At 44.8% G+C, this 18919-nt stretch overlaps 1 protein-coding gene across 3 annotated transcripts; it reads left to right on the top strand.

The window, feature by feature from the left end:
* The first annotated feature begins 989 nt into the window (after window positions 1-989).
* Window positions 990-18865, top strand: MTHFD2 (methylenetetrahydrofolate dehydrogenase (NADP+ dependent) 2, methenyltetrahydrofolate cyclohydrolase). 3 transcript variants are annotated; one of them, XM_074011525.1, is made up of 9 exons: window positions 990-1114; window positions 1546-1722; window positions 8307-8491; window positions 10603-10725; window positions 11504-11656; window positions 12586-12693; window positions 14119-14211; window positions 14946-15071; window positions 17650-18865. In XM_074011525.1, the coding sequence occupies exons 5-9, from the start codon at window positions 11587-11589 to the stop codon at window positions 17811-17813; spliced, it is 561 nt and encodes a 186-aa protein (XP_073867626.1). In that variant the 5' UTR covers window positions 990-1114; window positions 1546-1722; window positions 8307-8491; window positions 10603-10725; window positions 11504-11586; the 3' UTR covers window positions 17814-18865. The 3 variants fall into 3 exon arrangements, with proteins under 3 accessions (XP_073867626.1, XP_065383616.1, XP_045224991.1); XM_065527544.2 differs by having other exon boundaries at window positions 1459-1722; XM_045369056.3 differs by lacking the exon at window positions 1546-1722.
* The last annotated feature ends 54 nt before the right edge of the window (window positions 18866-18919 follow it).

The following is an 18919-nucleotide window of genomic DNA, read 5'->3' as shown; positions in this document are numbered from 1 at the left end:
TCGGCTCACTGCAACCTCTGCCTCCCGGATTCAAGCGATTCTCGTGCCTCAATCTCCCAGTAGCTGGGATTACAGCGTCCGCCACAACGCTCAGCTAATTTTTTTGTGTTTTTAGTAGAGACGGGGTTTCAACACGCTGTCCAGGCTGGTCTCGAACTCCTGACCTCAGGTGATCCGTGCGCCTTGGCCTCCCAAAGTGCTGGGGATTACAGGCGTGAGCCACCGCGCCCTGCCCCCCTTAAGTTTCTTTGTGGGAGAGATACTTTGAGACGATGCAAAAAGTTTGCGGGAAAGAATACAGGAAGCCCAGTTGAATCTGAATTCCAGATAAGCCATAAATAAAGTATAAATATGACACCCCAAAGTGTTTATCTAAAATTCTAATTTGATTGGGCATCCTGTGTCTTTATTTGCTAGATCTGGCAACCCTATATGTAAATATCTTGCTCCTTATCCAACTTTCACCCAGTTGTTTTGACATCTATTGCTGCTTCTGAATCAGTTTTTACTATGATTTTGCTAAATGGTGATTTTCTAACTCCATACTTCCTGTTACTTTTATTCATTGGTATTCTATCAGGTTGTCTTTTCATCCACCCTTTACAGCGCTTGGCACACAGTAGGCGCTCATATAATTGTTCAACGAATGAATGAATGAACTTTTCTCTTGTGTTGTCCGGGCTTCCGTGACACTAGCGGCGACAGGCAGGAGCTTGACTTCCTCAGCCATTCACAGCATGTTGCCGAGGCTTCAGAGCCTTACAGGACCTCGCTCCAAGCTCTTCTTGCTCCAATCAAAAACAGGGCTCTTTCGGACTTCGCTTACGTTTAATAAAGAAAATCGGTTGGCCCCTTCGGCTCCAGCTGGCTCAACAGACAGCCAGTGGCGTGTGGCGGGGACCAATGGGTGGCGGAGGGAGGCGGGGCCTGCTACGAGGCCGCAGTATAACCGCGTGGCCCGCGCGCGCGTTTCCTTCCCGGCGCGGTCACCGGCGCGGTCACCGGCGCGGGCTATGGCTGCAACTTCCTTCATGTCCGCGTTGGCTGCCCGGCTACTGCAGCCCGCGCACAGCTGCTCCCTTCGCCCTCGCCCCTTCCACCTCGCGGCAGTTCGGTAAGAGGGTCAGGGAGCTCGGTCAGCGCGGAAAGCTGAGGGGAACGGAGGGCGAGGGGCACGCCGGGCCCCCGAGGGACACCGAGGGAAGTCCTTCCCGAACATCTCTGCCCCGGCAGTGGTGGCCGGCGAGGGGTGTGGCGAGGCGACGTGGCACCGAGTGCCGCCGCAGCCCTCGACTGGGGCGCTTGCTCGGCGCGCAGGGCTGGGACCCGAAGCCTGCCTTTCGGAGGGAGCCGCTCTTCCGCGACTCGGGGCGTCGCCGGGGCCCGTGAACAGTCGGCGGGAGTGACGGGGGTGGCGTGCGGAGCGAAGGCGCCGGTTTACGCGGGGCCTTTCGACAGCTGCCGGCCGCGCCTGGCTGAGAGTCGTCCGGGGGAGAGCAGGCGAGGGTTCCAAAAGAGCAGCCCTCGGCGAGCTGTCCCTTGCAGGGACCCTAGCGGCGGAGGGCGCTGCTGCAGCTGATGAAATCGCGGAGCCGACTTGCTCGGGGTCCCCGCGCCGCCCTCCTCCCTCCGGCAGTGGGAGTGGCCCGCGCTGCCGCCGCTCCGCCCGGAGCGTGAACGGACTCTGGACACCCTGGATTTGTCTGCAGCCCACCCGAGCCGGTCAGTACCAGGCTGCGTACAGAGAGGTGACAAACACCCAGGAGGCACCCAGGGCCTTAGGGAAAGGGGGAATGGAGGGTGACAAGTACCCACTTTTCAGCGGTACTTGCAGAATTTCAGTTTTACAAGATGAAGAGTTCTGGAGATGGATGGTGCTGATGGTTGCACAACATACGAACGTATTTAATACCACAGAACTGCACTTAAAAATGGTTAAGATGGGCCGGGCATGGTGACACGCGCCGAGGCTGAGGCACGAGAATCGCTTGAGCCCGGGAGTTCGAGGCTGCAGTGAGCCATGATTACGCCACTGCACTCCAATCTGGGCGACAAAGCGAGACCTTGTCTCAAAAAAAAAAAAAAAGGTGGTAAGATTTAGGTTATGTGAATTTACCACAGTAACAAATTGGGAAAAATATACCCGGGAAGAGGAAAGGAAAAGCTCTATTTGCATTTTTGGATTTCCTTGGGAAGGTGATTTGGTCGGTCATTAGAGCGCTGGCATTGTTGGCATTGTTAGAGCCCTGCACCTTATGACATCAGCCCCTTCTTTTTTTCATCTAACGTTCACTGTGTGCCAGACATTTTTTTATGCCAACCTTTGCGAGTTCAGAGATAAAAACTGTTTTTAATGGAGCTCATGTTCCTGACAAGAGGCGGAACACGTGTGTAATTTCCAGTCAGTGCAGAAATGCTGTTAGAAATATTTCAAAGGCGCTGCTTGTTGGAGCAATGAGTTCTTGAAGGAAGACGTAGGAGGGGACTTTCAGGGTTTTCCCTGGTCTGACTCTGACCTCCCCCATCTTTCGTTACTGTGTGTTCTCTCCCCCTCTCTTCCTGAGTGCTGGCCTCATGTGACTGTTGACCAGACCTTTCCTAGGCTTCCATGGTCCAAAAGAGATTTATAAAGATGCTCTCACTCACTAAAGAACTGGGCCGGTTTGCCAGCACTCTCCAATAACAAATGCTCTTTTCGCTACCTTTCAGAAAGAACAGTAAGCTTCATCCACATCTCTGAAAGCAATCCATATTATCTGTACTGCACATTTGCTATTTTCAGTTCCCACATATTGCCTTCTTACTACTGCTTATTTTTAAATACTGCTTATTTTTAAAATGTATCTTTTTGAAAATATGAGTCTGCATTCCTTTTTTTTTTTCTTTGTTGGTTGGTATGAGAGTTTCAGGAACATAAACCTATGGTTGGAGAAATTGTAGCCTAGGAGACTGGGGTTATGAAGTCAGTGGACTTTAGAGGCAGAATTTGCCTTTGAATCTTGTTTCTACTATCCTCAGTTTCATCTTCTGTATAACAGTGTTATTATAATAGTCCCAAGGTGACAGAGTAATATATGTTAAAGTCTAAGCAAAACACCTAGTGTTTAATAGATGTTTGTTCCATTTTCCCTTGTGTCTTCCTTCACTCATTACTTTTCCCATTAATAATTGATAACAACTCTTCCCTAAATCACTTGATTATGAATTGTAAAATGCCCTGATACTAATTTATCATGGAAAATTACAGTACTGTAAGCTGTTGAATTAAAAGGAAAGTGAAGATGCTACTCACTTGGATTTTAGTTTTGAATTTTATTTTATTTTTTGAGACGGAGTCTCACTTTGTTGCCCAGGCTGGAGTGCAATGGTGCAATCTTCGCTCACTGCAACCTCTTGCCTCCTTCCTGGGTTCAAGCTGTTCTCCTATCTCAGCCTCCCAAACAGCTGGGACTATAGGCGCACACTACCATGCCCTGCTAATTTTTGTATTTTTAGTAGAGACGGGGTTTCACCATGATGGCCAGGCTGGTCTCGACCTCCTGACCGCAAGTGATCCACCCGCCTTGGCCTCCCGAAATGTTGGGATTACAGGCGTGAGCCACAGTTTTGGATTTTATTTGAACAGTCCTCTTGACTTCTTCCTATTCTGTTGATTACGTATTTTAATGGGAATTTTTCTTTTTTATGTATTTTTTTTTTTTGGCAGGGGAATTTCTCTCTTGGTGAGGTTGGAGTGCAGTGGTGCAATCATGGCTTACTGCAGCCTTGACCTCCTGGGCTCAAGTGATCCTCCCACCTCAGCTCCCTGAGTAACTGGGACCCCAGGAGCATACCACCATGCCTGGCTAATTTTTTTTTTTTTTAACTTTTAGTAGAGATGGGGTCTCGCCATGTTGCCCATGCTAGGCTTGAACTTGGCCTCCCAAAATGCTGGGATTACAAGTCTTGTGCCACCATGACCAGCCCTGGGAATTTTTTCTAAACACATCTGTGAACGCATTTAATTCTGGGATAACTGCTAGCTAATATAGTTACAATTTTGGATTCCCCGTGGGACTTAGCTGACTTTCCATTTCCCTGTTTATTTTGGGGTAGCAGTTAATCTGCCCCTTGGCAAAAGAGATGATGGTAAATTAGTTAATGACTCACTCCCAAGGCTGTATTTCACATTTTGCAGGGTTGTGGGAAGCAGAGGAGGGCTGACAGTTTTACTATGAAAGATACTCATTGCAAGTGACTTTGTTTTTGATTCTTGTTACTCTTTGACTGTTTTTCATTCTTTCTTTTTCTTTTCTTTTTTTTTTTTTTTTAAGCAAATTGGCATAACATCAAGAACCTGCTTTTGGAAGCAAAGTTGGGGACTTGGAACACTGGCTTTTCCCAGAACCCTGTGTCCTTAACTTTAGTATATGATTTTATCTGAATGTGCTCATACCATTTTCTCTAAGTTTACTGCTTTCAAAAGAAATTTTTATGAGGTGCAAGCTAAGTCATTCTCACTGAGTATTTATATATACATATAGTATACATACTTATATATATCTCCTTATGAGTATGTGTAAGTATATTTTAAGGATATGTGTGTATGTGTGCGTATATATACATGTATACAAAACGAAGAGAAAAGAATAAGAAATTAGTTTTATTGAACATATATGCCTGGCACATTATATATGTTTGTTATTTCATTCAATATAAATGACTGTTCTAAGCCCTTTTAAAGTAGTCTTTCACTCTGTAGTGTTCCAGGATTAGGAATGTATTTTTGGCCTGTGGTGGGCATTCCAGGTACTAATATAAATCAGGAATGTTGCCAGGTATATTTGTATCAGCAAACCCCCCACTGTCTTTTTCTTTCTTTCTTTTTTTTTTTTTTTTTTTTGAGACAGAGTCTCTATCTGTTGCCCAGCCTGGAGTGCAGTGGCACGATCTCTGCTCACGGCAATCTCTGCTCAATGCAATCTCTGTCTCCCGGGTTCTATCGATTCTCCTGCCTCAGCCTCCCAAGTAGCTGGGACTACAGGTGTATGCCACCATGCCTGGCTAATTTTTTGTGTTTTTAGTAGAGACGGTTTCACCATGGGAGCCAGGATGGTCTCAATCTCCTGACCTCGTGATCTGCCCGCCTTGGCCTCCCAAAGTGTTGGGATTACAGATGTGAGCCACTGTGCCCAGCCTGCAAAACCCTTTTAATAAAGTCCCCTTCGACTCTAATTCTGAAATGGAATTGTGAATATTAATATGTTTTCAATTTTTTCATATACCATGGGTATAATTAAATGCTATTATATGTTGTGCCATGCTAGTATCATTATGTAAAATCTGGGTAAAAGTATTTGATTTGCTTAAGATTATGATAGCTTTTTTCTTTTTTTGAGATGGAGTCTTGCTCTGTCACACAGGTTGGAGTGCAGTGGTGGGATCTCGGCTCACTGCAACCTATGCCTCCTGGGTTCAAGATACTCTCCTACCTCAGCTCCCGAGTAACTGAGATTACAATTACAGGCTTCTGCCACCATGCCTGGCAAATTTTTGTATATTTAGTAGAAGTGGGGTTTCGCCATGTTGGCCAGGCTGGTCTTGAACTCCTGACCTCAAGTGATATGCCCGCCTTGGCTTCCCAAAATGCTGGGATTACAGGCATGAGCCACCGTGCCCAGCCAGATTATAATAACTGAATACTTCACAAGATGCAATACAGATTAAGATTAAGTTTAGATATAAGATTATTGCATTATATCTAAGATGTTGAGATTTGGTTTGAAGTTGGTATTTAATCATAATGCAATAAAAAGCACTTATTGAAGGCCTAAAGATTGTGAATGCTTTAAAATCCCATTTAAATTAGCAGTTACTGCCTGGGTGCAGTGGTGGGTGCCTGTATTCTCAGCTACTCAGGAGGCAGAAGCTGGAGAATTGCATAAACCTGGGAGGCTGCAGTGAGCTGAGATCATGCCACTGCACTCCAGCCTGGGCAACAGAGCAAAACTCTTGTCTCAAAATAAATAAATAAATAAATTAGCAGTTATCTTGAGAATTAATTTTATCTGACCCTATAGGTTATTCAGTACCTTGATGTTAGGTTTTAGAATAAAGAGGAGATTGCTTCGTTGGTCTTGAGGTTAGAGCAGTCTTCATGACAGCAAGGACAGAGATCTAAAGGGAAAGGCTTTTTCTTTTTTTTTTTTGAGGCGGAGTCTCGCTCTGTCGCCCAGGCTGGAGTGCAGTGGCGCGATCTCGGCTCACTGCAAGCTCCGCCTCCCGGGTTCCCGCCATTCTCCTGCCTCAGCCTCCCGAGTAGCTGGGACTACAGGCGCCGCCACCACGCCCGGCTAATTTTTTTGTATTTTTAGTGGAGACGGGGTTTCATTGTGTTAGCCAGGATGGTCTCGATCTCCTGACCTCGTGATCCGCCCGTCTCGGCCTCCCAAAGTGCTGGGATTACAGGCTTGAGCCACCGCGCCCGGCCGGGAAAGGCTTTTTCAAATGGGATCATTTTACTTACGGAAGAGATGCTCATTTTATTTTATTTTATTTTTATATTTTATTTTATTTTATTTTGAGATGGAGTCTTCCTGTGTTGCCCAGGCTAGAGTGCAGTGGGGCGATATCAGCTCACTGTAACCTCTGCCTCCTGGGTTCATGCGATTCTCCTGCCTTAGCCTCCCGAGTAGCTGGGATTACAGGCATGCACCACCATGCCCAGCTAATTTTTGCATTTTTAGCAGAGAGGGGTTTTCGCCATGTTGACCAGGCTGGTCTCGAAGTCCTGACCTCAGGCAATCCACCCGCCTCGGTCTCCTAAAGTGCTGGGATTACAGGCATGAGTCATCGCGCTGGGCCAGATGCTCATCTTTAAGTAATGGGCACTTTATTGTAAGGACGTGTGAAAATAGGAAAACTGGGACTGTTCCATATTTGGGCTTCATGGAACCCGGGAAGAGCTGCATAAGCAGTTCGCTTTGGGAAGACACAGCCTTTCGCTCAGCTGAACGTGGTTTTGGGAACTGGAGGTTCTTCTAGATCCTGATTTTTCTTCTTGCTCCCCACCCCAGCAACAGTTTTTTGATTTCTTATCCTGTTGTCTCCCATTGGTGTGACTATTCTGTCTCTTCTGTCTATGTTCTGTGGTTCTAGTTTGAACTGCCTCAGGGACGAGCTCTTACTGGTTCAGCTAACTCTCACTGCTCTGTTGAGCTAAGCTTTTGCACCAACTGGACCACTGGGCAGCCTAGAGATTGTTGGTTGCCCTTGGCGTCAGATACTCACTCCTGGTCTGTCAGCTTTGGATGATGTGGTGGGGTCCCTGGGAAGAGCACATTGCCAACTGTGAGAAGGAGCTTCCTCTTTCTCCAGTCCCCTGCCCTGCCCTGCCCCTATTCTTACCAGGAAAGTCTTCCCCAGAAGGGACTGCGGGGAGTGGTATTCATTTTGATGTTTGACTTGTCCAGTATATTGTTTGTTTGTTTGTTTTTGAGACAGAGTCTAGCTCTGTCACCCAGGCTGGAGTGCAGTGGCATAATCTCAGCTCACTGCAACCTCTGCCTCCCGGGTTCAAGTGATTCTCCTGCCTCAGCCCCCTGAGTAGCTGGGATTACAGGCGTCCACCACCACACCCAACTAATTTTTGTATTTTTAGTAGAGACGAGGTTTCACTGTGTTGGCCAGGCTGGTCTCAAACTCCTTACCTCGTGATCTGCCCTCCTCAGCCTCCCAAAATGCTGGGATTACAAATGTGAGCCACCACGCCTGGCCTGATATTGTTTGTTTATTCAACTACAGAATATAATTTATCTATTTAAAAGCACCATAAAAATGAAGTCAATTGACTGGGAAATGATTTGAAATACATGCCTGGCTGCTAACAACAGGGGCAAAACATGAACTACAAATGGCATATAAGCAGATAAGAAGAACTATTTAACCTCATGGTGACGGGTCACACAACTGCAAATTAAAACTGTAAAAAACTTAGTAATGATCAGGGCTCAGGGTGGTGTAGCAGTTAAGAGCCCAAACTGATGTGAGACTCAGCTTGACCAAGCACTAGCTGTCAGTCACTTAAACTCTGAGCTTCATCAACTTTATCCCCCTCCATATGTAGCTGGATATATTTATTTCTTTAGCAGAGACAGGGGTTTTGCCTTGTTGCCCAGCCTGGTCTCAAACTCCTGGGCTCAAGCCATCTTCCCGCCCTGGCCTCCTGAAGTGCTGGGATTATGGGCATAAGCCACTACACCTGGCAGAATTTTCGTTTTTATAAAAATTCAAGTTATTTGGTTTTGTGACTCTGTTGCCTTCTGCAGAAATGAAGCTGTTGTCATTTCTGGAAGGAAACTGGCCCAGGAGATCAAGCAGGAAGTGCGGCAGGAGGTAGAAGAGTGGGTGGCCTCAGGCAACAAGCGGCCACACCTGAGCGTGATCCTGGTTGGGGAGAATCCTGCAAGTCACTCCTACGTCCTCAACAAAACCAGGGCAGCTGCAGATGTGGGTATGTGTCCTTTTGAGACCTCGAATGCTGTTCAGTTGAGGTTTATATGAGGCAAAGTCCATTGTAATTTATGATTTCTTTTTTCTGATTAGGAAACCCAAGCAGAGGAGGCTAATGTGATTGAACTGTATCCCAAAACTTTGTCATAGGAAATCAGACTGTATCTTTCAGGGTTTATAGACTAGGACAGGAGATACTTACTGGTTGGTATTCTCTGTGGCTTCTGGAAAGAATATAAGGCACGTTCTGTTCTTAGTCTTTCCATTTGATAGGTGACCCTGAATACATTTTACATTTGCTTTCCTTGAGCAATAATGGGTCTCCAGCAGAGGTGTTCGAGTGTTTGCAGTTTAAAGCCTTAGAGGCTTAGGGGGCATGATTGAACAATACAGTATTAGGAGATCTCAGTGATGAGGTCAGGAACACAGTCATAGATTTGAAGGAAATGACTCTTGACTTCTGGGAAAGAGCTTTCAAGTTCTTCACCGATTGGTTCTAAAGGCAAACGTGCAGTTTAGAAGCAGTTCGGGTCTGGATGATGGGGTTTGTGTTCTAGGCCTCATGGTACCACAGATTACTATGTGTCTGTGGACAAGAGGTGGGTGGGCAGACTCAGATATGCCTCTGCCTGCCCATCTGTGGGCCCGTGGTCTGAGCATGAGCAGCAGGTGGCCTTTCCTTCTGAAGGGCTGTGAAACCACTGGCATGGCTGGGAGGGGTTACTGGCCTGTGAGCCCGTGGTTTCCTCTATTCTTTACCATTGAGGATTGAGGCCTCCTGCTCTTTTAATGGAAAGCCTTTAGAAACTTCTAGAAAATGGCAAGCCATGGCTTTTTTTTTTTTTTTTTGAGATGGTGTTTCTCTCTCGTTGCCCAGGCCGGAGGACAATGGCGCAGTCTCAGCTCTCCACAACCTCCGCCTCCTGCCTCAGCCTCCCGAGTAGCCGGGATTACAGGCGTGCGCCACCATGCCTGGCCAATTTTGTATTTTCAGTTGAGATGGGGTTTCTCCCTGTTGGTCAGGCTGGTGTCAAACTCCCCGACCTCAGGTGATCCGCCCGCCTCGGCCTCCCAAAGTGCTGGGATTACAGGCGTGAGCCACTGTGCCTGGCCAAGCCATGGCATTTTAAGACATTGGGAGGTAGTGTGGTGCAGAAAAAAAGAGCATGGATTTTGAAACCAGAAAGACTGGCTGTATTATTAGCTCGCTTATTTTTATTTTTTATTTATTTATTTATTTTTTTTGAGACGGAGTCTCGCTTTGTGGCCCAGGCTGGAGTGCAGTGGCCGGATCTCAGCTCACTGCAAGCTCCGCCTCCTGGGTTTATGCCATTCTCCTGCCTCAGCCTCTCGAGTAGCTGGGACTACAGGCGCCCACCACCTCGCCCGGCTAGTTTTTTGTATTTTTTAGTAGAGATGGGGTTTCACCGTGTTAGCCAGGATGGTCTCGATCTCCTGACCTCGTGATCCGCCTGTCTCGGCCTCCCAAAGTGCTGGGATTACAGGCTTGAGCCACCGCGCCCGGCCAGCTCGCTTATTTAGTTATTTATTTAGACATGAGTCTTGCTTGCTCTGTTGAGCCGGCTGGAATGCAGTGGTGAGATCTCAGCTCACTGCAACTCCCACCTCCCAGGTTCAAGCGATTCTCCTGCCTCAGCCTACTGAGTAGCTGGGACTACAGGCACCCACCACCATGCCCGGCGAATGTTTTGTATTTTTAGTAGAGACGGGTTTTCACCGTGTTAGCCAGGATGGTCTCCATCTCCTGACCCCATGATCCGCCGGTCTTGGCCTCCCAAAGTGCTGGGATTACAGGCATGAGCCACGCGCCTGGCCTAGCTCGCTTATTTTTAAATCTCTCTGAGCCTCAGTCTGTCTGTAAAATAAGGTTAATGAGGATTGCATAGAATGAGGTATACAGGATGTGTTAAGCTAGTATTCTCTAGTGTATATATTTGTGAAGTTACTTTTTTAGGTTCCTTGAGCTACTTCAGCTTCTAGGGATGGGTGTGATGATACAAAACCTGTATGGTAGCCAAGTATGGTAGGCAACATAGCAGTGCTCATTAAATGCCTCAAAAATTTTTTTAACCTCAAAATTTCCTATAATAGGAATAAACAGTGAGACAATTGTGAAACCAGCTTCAATTTCAGAGGAAGAATTGTTGAATTTAATCAATAAACTGAATAATGATGATAATGTAGATGGCCTCCTTGTTCAGCTGCCTCTTCCAGGTGAGTTTTGGACTCTACCATTTAAATGATTGCTGCTGCTTCTGCTCCTCCCCCTCCCCCTCTCCCTCCCTCTCTTCCTCTCCCTCCCTCTCTGCCTCTCCCTCCCTCTCTGCCTCTCCCTCCCCCTCCCTCTCCCTCTCCTTTCCTTGTCTCACTCTGTCACCCAGGCTGGAGTGCAATGGTACAATCATAGCTTATTGCATGCTCAAGCTCCTGGGTTCAAGGGATCCTCCTGCCTCAGCCTCCCACATAGCTAGGACTATAGGTGTGTGCCACCATGCCCAGCTACTTTTTATATTTTTCCTAGAAATGGAAGTCTTTCTGTGTTGCCTGGGCTGGTCTTGGACTCCGTGCTTCCCAAGTGCTGGAATTACAGGCATGAACTACCATGCCCTACCTAAAATGATTTCTGAGGAGTAAAAAGGCCTTGTTATTTTATACACCTGGCTCTTCATGTGGATTTGGCTTAAAGGCAAAGTAAACGCAAAAGAGTGAATATTTTATTAGAATGGGACAGACCAACTCAGAATACCCATTACCCCTTGATTTAGTATTGGGGTCTTGATATGAAGGACAGTGGAGGGAAGCAACTGAGAGATGATACTGGCTTTGCTATTGGTGTTTGGCTTTGCTTATGCGAGTTCCTTCCATGCAGATGAAGTACATCTCGGAGGCAAGCTGTAGAAGAATGGATTTCCTTGAGGAAGCAGATAAGCTGGAGTCAGGCAGTGCTGACTGTGAGGTGGTGATTTAAGGCAACTGCCGATTTCTTTTTCAGAGCATATTGATGAGAGAAGGATCTGCAATGCTGTTTCTCCAGACAAGGATGTTGATGGCTTTCATGTAATTAATGTAGGGCGAATGTGTTTGGACCAGTATTCCATGTTACCGGCTACCCCATGGGGTGTTTGGGAAATAATTAAGCGAACTGGTAGGTATATCCCAGAATTGTATGTCTGTTAATATTATAAAAGTACCTGCAAATGGTAAAAACTCATAATACAGTCCCAAAGAGTGGAAACCCCACCCCATATCCTCTAGTCATACTCCCCAGAGTTTACCTCTCTTAACAGTTTTTTTTTTTTGGTTTTTTTTTTGTTTGTTTGTTTGTTTTGAGACAGGGTCTTGCTCTGTGACCCAGGCTGGAGTGCAGAGGCGCAATCTTGGCTCATTGCAGCCTCCGCCTCCTGGGTTCAAGTGATTCTTGTGCCTCAGCCTCCTGAGTAGCTGGGACTACAGGCACACGCCACCATGCCCAGCTAATTTTTTTATTTCTAGTAGAGACAGGTTTCACCACATTGGCCAAGCTGGTCTCGAACTAACCTCAAGTGATCCGCCCCCTCACCTCCCAAAGTACTAGGATTAGAGGCATGATCCATCATGCCTGCCCTTAACAGTTGCCTATGACAGTTTTTGCTTTTAATCTGGAAGCCTCGGTGAGGGAAACTTTCTTTTTTTCTTTTTAATCTTTTCTTTAAGAGTCAAAGGTTTCACCATGCTGCCAGGCTGGTCTCAAACTCCTGGCCTCAGGCAGTTCTCCTACCTTAGCCTCCCTGGCCTCAAGCAATCCAACCTCCTGCTGGGATTACAGGTGTGAGCCACCACCCCAGCCCTCAGTGAAGGAAATTTAAGATTTAATAGTGGTGACAGTGCACATTCCTGTAACATTTTGTAGCCTATAGTATGCTTTCTCCTGTTTTCTTTTAGCCCTTATGTGTAGCAAGTTACAGCTCCAGTTGACTGATGAGGCAGTAAGCTCAGTGACTTCACTATCAAAATTGGCTTCATGTTCTAGGCCATCTGACTTTGTTTTGCTTTGGACTGGCACTACTTTTAATGTAAACACATATATTTTTATAGGTATTCCAACCTTAGGGAAGAATGTGGTTGTGGCTGGAAGGTCAAAAAATGTTGGAATGCCCATTGCAATGTTACTGCACACAGATGGGGCGCATGAACGTCCCGGAGGTAAGGAAATTGCTTTCAGGGAACACTGTCCCTTTTTCCCCATGTAAGAACTCTCAGAAGCCATCCTGTGCATTTTTGGAAGTATTAACTGTGTTATACTTTGTATTTGTTGAAATTTTGTTAACAGATAATTCAGGGAGTAACCTTTGTAGAGAAGCTGCACCCAGTGTCGCCTGAGTTTCTTTATTATTCATGTATCATGTAACTAGCTTCAGAAATAAACTTAAGTTTTGAGTATAAGCATGATTATAGGCAATTAGAAAATTTCAGCTATAGCTTTGATAGCTGGAGCTAAGGAGCAGTTCTTATTCAAAGATACTGTGTCATTTAGTGGAAAAAATCTTAAGCCGTTGCAAAGGATTGAATTGATATGACTGTAATGTGTCCTGTCAAGTTCTGTTAATTGGTTCTAAGGTAAAGCCTCGTGAATCTGTTATCACATAATTATTGTAATAATGACCTTACATGATTATATCAGAAATAATGGCAAAACTATACTTTCAACAATCTTCAACATACTTAAAACAACCTTGAGTAATTCTAGTGATATTTTGCTTAGAAAAGGTAAAATTCTTGAAAGGCTTTAAAAATACGATGAATAAATTTAATTATATGACTCAAAACAGTCGAGCTGCCGGGCGCAGTGACTCAAGCCTGTAATCCCAGCACTTTGGGAGGCCGAGGCGGGTGGATCACGAGGTCAGGAGATCGAGACCATCCTGGCTAACATGGTGAAACCCCGTCTCTACTAAAAATACAAAAAACTAGCCGGGCGTGGTGGCGGGCGCCTGTAGTCCCAGCTACTCGGAGGCTGAGGCGGGAGAATGGTGTGAACCCGGGAGGCGGAGCTTGCAGTGAGCCGAGATCGCGCCACTGCACTCCAGCCTGGGCGACACAGCGAGACTCCGTCTCAAAAAAAAAAAAAACAGTCGAGCTAGGACCAATGGTTTAAAGCTATATGAAATTAGGTATTAATTTTAAAAAAGTAAATGACAATTAGCTGTCCAGAAAATATGGCACAAGCCATTAAGTCAGTTTTTTGTTTGTTTGTTTTTGGAGAGGGAGTCTTGCTCTGTTGCCCAGGCTGGAGTGCAGTGGCACAATCTTGGCTCACTGTAACCTCCACCTCCCAGGTTCAAGCGATTCTCGTGCCTCAGCCTCCCAAGAAAGCTGTGATTACAGCCATGCACCACCACACCCAGCTAATTTTTGTATTTTTAGTAGAGATGGGGTTTCACTATGTTGGCCAGGTTGGCCTTGAACTCCTGACCTCATGATCTGCCCACCTTGACCTCCCAAAGTGCTGGGATTACAGGCGTGAGCCACCGCACTATTGTTGAGTTTCTACAGTGACTTGACTAGTTGAGACCTAATCCAGTCCCAGCTTTGTGTCAGAAATCAAGACATCTATTGTTTTCTTTCTAGGTGATGCCACTGTTACAATATCTCATCGATATACTCCCAAAGAGCAGTTGAAGAAACATACAATTCTTGCAGATATTGTAATATCTGCTGCAGGTAAGAACACAAGGTGAATGGAGGGAAGGGGAGGTTGTACCCCTCATCTTAGAATTCGCCTGCCTAGCTACTATTCATCCTTCCCCTCATGATGATTCTTTGAGCTGCCTACAAAGATGAGGATAGAGTTGTGATTGGAATACTGGTTTCTAGCATTCCATTATAGTCTGGATGGGTGAATGTTATTCCTAAAGCTTCAAAATATTTATATTAATATTTACTGTATAAAGTTCAAACGGTTCCTTTTGTTTCCTGTCAGGAACCAAAATAAATAATAAAAGTAAATGGTTCCTTAGTTAATATTTTTAACAGGTTTTAATAAAACATGTTAATTTGGGCCGGGCGCGGTGGCTCAAGCCTGTAATCCCAGCACTTTGGGAGGCCGAGGCGGGCGGATCACAAGGTCAGGAGATCGAGACCACAGTGAAACCCCGTCTCTACTAAAAATACAAAAAATTAGCCGGGCGCGGTGGCGGGCGCCTGTAGTCCCAGCTACTCAGGAGGCTGAGGCAGGAGAATGGCGGGAACCCGGGAGGCGGAGCTTGCAGTGAGCCGAGATCGCGCCACTGCACTCCAGCCTGGGCAACAGCGTGAGACTCCGTCTCAAAAAAATAAATAAATAAAATAAAACATGTTAATTAGTTCTTCTAGGTCTCTTGAAATTGAAATTAGACAACAGTCTGACAGGTAGACTGTTTTCAGTACTAAGCTTTTTTTCCTTTCTCCATTTCCAGGTATTCCAAATCTGATCACAGCAGATATGATCAAGGAAGGAGCAGCAGTCATTGATGTGGGAATAAATAGAGTTCATGATCCTGTAACTGCCAAACCCAAGTTGGTTGGAGATGTGGATTTTGAAGGTAAATGGTAAAATTTTATTTTTAAAAATGAAATCAATAAGTACTACCTTTCATGGACATTTAGAATAGATTATTTACTTTTTTTTTTTGAGATGGGAGTCTCACTCTGTTGCCCAGGCTGGAGTGCAGTGGTGTGATCTTGGCTCACTGCAACCTCTGCCTCCCAGGTTCAGGCGATTCTTCTGCCTCAGCCTCCAGAGTAGCTGGGACTCCCAAAGTGTTGGGATTATAGGTATGAGTCACTGCACCTAGTCCGTATGCGTTTCCCTCCCTCCCTCCCTCCCTCCATCCATCCATCTTCCTCTTCTTTCTCTCTTTCTCTTTCCTCCTCCCTCCCTCCCTTCTTTCCTTTTCCTTTTTTTCTTTCTTTCTTTCTTTCTTTCTTTCTTTCTTTCTCTCTCTGTCTCTTCCTTCCTTCCTTCCTTTCCTTTCCTTTCTTTCTTTTTTCTTCTTTCTGTCTCTCTTTTTCTTTCTTCTTTTTTTAAAAACAGTCTCATTCTGTCACCCAGGCTGGAGTGCAGTGGCACCATCTCGGCTCACTGCAACCTCCACCTCACAGCTTCAAGCAATTCTTGTGCTTTCAAGCCTCCCCAGTAGCCAGGATTACAAGCATGTGCCACCACGCCCACCTAATTTTTTGTATTTTTGGTAGAGATGGGGTTTCGCCATGTTGGCCACGCTGGTCTGATCACTCCTCAAGTGATCCTCCCACCTTGGCCTTCCAAAGTGCTGGGATTACAGGTGTGAGCCACTGCACCTGGCCTTAGTATGCTTTTCATAAGAATTAGAGAAACCGGCCGGGCGCGGTGGCTCAAGCCTGTAATCCCAGCACTTTGGGAGGCCGAGGCGGGTGGATCACGAGGTCAGGAGATCGAGACCATCCTGGCTAACACGGTGAAACCCCGTCTCTACTAAAAAATACAAAAAACTAGCCGGGCGAGGTGTGGGCGCCTGTAGTCCCAGCTACTCGGGAGGCTGAGGCAGGAGAATGGCGTGAACCCGGGAGGCGGAGCTTGCAGTGAGCTGAGATCTGGCCACTGCACTCCAGCCTGGGTGACAGAGCGAGACTCCGTCTCAAAAAAAAAAAAAAAAAAAAAGAATTAGAGAAACCTTTTTAAAATTACAGCCATTCTAGAATTATTTTAGTTGTTTCATCATAGTGATGGAGAGCAGTTATAAACTTTTCAGGGAATTGTTTTTTTCCTTAGAACTTACTTCATAATTCAAGCAATTTCTTGACTTTTAACAAGTTTGAAAATTTGATGAAGTGATTTTTATAAACCATGGAGTCTCCCAAAAAGTGTTGAGAGTTCCCATTTTCACACTGAGACATCACAGGCCTAGCAAGTTAAAATGGTCCAGGAAAAAACCATACCCCTGAAATACTAGAATATACTAGTAGATGTCTCTTTTCAGTTATTTTTTTAAGAGGCAGTCTCACTCTGTTGCCCAGGCTGTAGTACAGTGGCGTGATTTCTGCTCACTGCAACCTCTGCTTCCCAGGTTCAAGTGATTCTCCTGCCTTAGCCACCCGAGCAGCTAGGATTACAGGCATGTGCCACCACGCCGGCTAATTTTTTGTATTTTCAGTAGAGATGAGTTTGGCTCTGTTGACCAGGTTGGTCTTGAACTCCTGGCCTTAAGTGATCTGCCTGCCTCAGCCTCTCAAAGTGCTAGGATTACAGGTGTGAGCCACTGCACCTGGCCTCTCCCTTCAGTTCTTAAGATAGAATGTTTATCTGAATATATGCTGATAATCCTTTTTTTTTCTTTCCTTTTTTTTTTTTTTTTTTTTTTTTGAGACAGGGTCCCTCTCTTTTGCCCAGGCTGGAGTACAGTAGCATGATCTCAGCTCACTGCAGCCTCTGCCTCCTGGGCTTAAGCAGTTCTCCTGCCTCAGCCTCCTGAGTAGCTGGTACTATAGGCACATGTCACCTTGCTTGGCTAATTTTTGTATTTTTTGTAGAGATGGGGTTTCACCATGTTGCCTAGGCTGGTTTCAAACTCCTGGCCTCAAACAATCTCCCCCACCTCACACTCTGCCTCAGTCCCCCAAAGTGCTGGGGTTACAGGCATGAACCACTGTACCCAGCCTATGCTGATAATCCTATTCCTAGCTTTCTGTTTTTATTAAAGCAGTCAAACCCATGCCTAGGTATGTAAGGATTTTCACTTTAACATTAGGGTAATTTTTTTTTTTTTTTTTACTTCTCACTTTTAAAAAATTACTGTGCTTTCTGCTTTGGACAAATTATACTTAATAAAATGCTGTAGGCAGCTATTGAGGTAATGCTTATTATTATTATACTTACAACTCCCACGCAGTTAACCTACTAGATGTTTAATAGATTTCTTTATAGGTTACTTAGATGTATAAATATTCCTTTAACAATTCTGTATGTGCATGTTATTTTACTAGTGTATTCACAAAACCTTGAATGATGTAGATGTGATTTTTGAGTTTTATGCTTATGTATGTTACTTTTTCCTTCCTTGCATGCTTGTTTCATAATATATTAAAGTACACACATGTCCTTTGCCATAACTAAAGCAGCCTGCCTGTCTTGTTTCTATGTAGGAGTCAGACAAAAAGCCGGGTATATCACTCCAGTTCCTGGAGGTGTTGGCCCCATGACAGTGGCAATGCTAATGAAGAATACCATTATTGCTGCAAAAAAGGTGCTGAGGCTTGAAGAGCGAGAAGTGCTGAAGTCTAAAGAGCTTGGAGTAGCCACTAATTAACTATTGTGTCTTCTATGTCACAAACAGCACTCCAGGCCAGCTCAAGAAGAAAAGCAGGCCAATAGAAATGCAATATTTTTTATTTATTCTACTGAAATGGTTTAAAATGATGCCTTGTATTTATTGAAAGCTTAAATGGGTGGGTGTTTCTGCACGTACCTCTGCAGTACCTCACCAGGGAGCATTCCAGTATCATGCAGGGTCCTGTGATCTAGCCAGGAGCAGCCATTAACCTAGTGATTAATGTGGGAGACATTACCATATGGAGAATGGACGCTTCCCTTTGTCAAACTTGGTTACACATTTGCCTTTTCTAGGATTGCATTTCCCAAGTGCTATTCTAATAACAGTTGAATACTCATTTTAGGTACCAAACCTTTTGAGTTCAACTGATCAAACCAAAGGAAAAGTATTGCTAGAGAAAATTAGGGAAAAGGTGAAAAAGAAAAAATGGTAGTAATTGAGCAGAAAAAAAATTACTCTAATTTATATGTGTATTGATTGGTAACCAGATTTATCTAAGTAGAACTGAATTGGCTAGGAAAAAAGAAAAACTACATGTTAATCGTTTTCCTAAGCTGTCTTTTTGAGGTTTAGTCATTGGGAAAATGTTTAGGATTATTCCTTGCTATTAGTACTCATTTTATGTATGTTACCCTTCAGTAAGTTCTCCCCATTTTAGTTTTCTAGGATTGAAAGGCTTCTTTTATACATTATTCATGTGTGTTGTCATATTTGGCTTTTGCTATATACTTTAACTTCATTGTTAAATTTTTGTATAGTTTCTTTGGTGTATCTTAAAACCTATTTTTGAAAAACAAACTTAGCTTGATAATCATTTGGGCAGCTTGGGTAAGTATGCAACTTACTTTTCCACCAAAGAACTGTCAGCAACTGCCTGTTTTTCTGTGATGTATGTACCCTGTTGACTTTTCCATAAATTTTTTAAGAGTTTGAGTTAATATTGAATTTAATTAGATTTTCTGATTAAAGGTTTTTTTTTTTCTTTTTTAATAAAACACATCTGTCTGGTGTGGTATGAATTTCTGAAATTCTGTCTTCCTATGACTCTTAGTTGAGACTGAACCGGAGTTTTTTTCTCATTT

This window comes from Macaca fascicularis, chromosome 13, assembly GCF_037993035.2.
Source record: "Macaca fascicularis isolate 582-1 chromosome 13, T2T-MFA8v1.1".
NCBI lineage: Eukaryota > Metazoa > Chordata > Mammalia > Primates > Cercopithecidae > Macaca > Macaca fascicularis.
Note: the sequence above shows the minus strand (reverse complement) of the source record. Positions and strands in the feature narration are given on the sequence as shown.

What these genes read in the sequence shown, in the direction of transcription:
- MTHFD2 (XM_045369056.3), top strand. Translation starts at nt 1,014, where the DNA reads ATGGCTGCAACTTCCTTCATGTCCGCGTTGGCTGCCCGGCTACTGCAG. An exon ending in CAGGGCAGCTGCAGATGTGG is followed by an intron (nt 8,492 to 10,602) that starts GTATGTGTCCTT and finishes TTCCTATAATAG; the next exon opens with GAATAAACAGTGAGACAATT. An exon ending in GGCGCATGAACGTCCCGGAG is followed by an intron (nt 12,694 to 14,118) that starts GTAAGGAAATTG and finishes TTTTCTTTCTAG; the next exon opens with GTGATGCCACTGTTACAATA.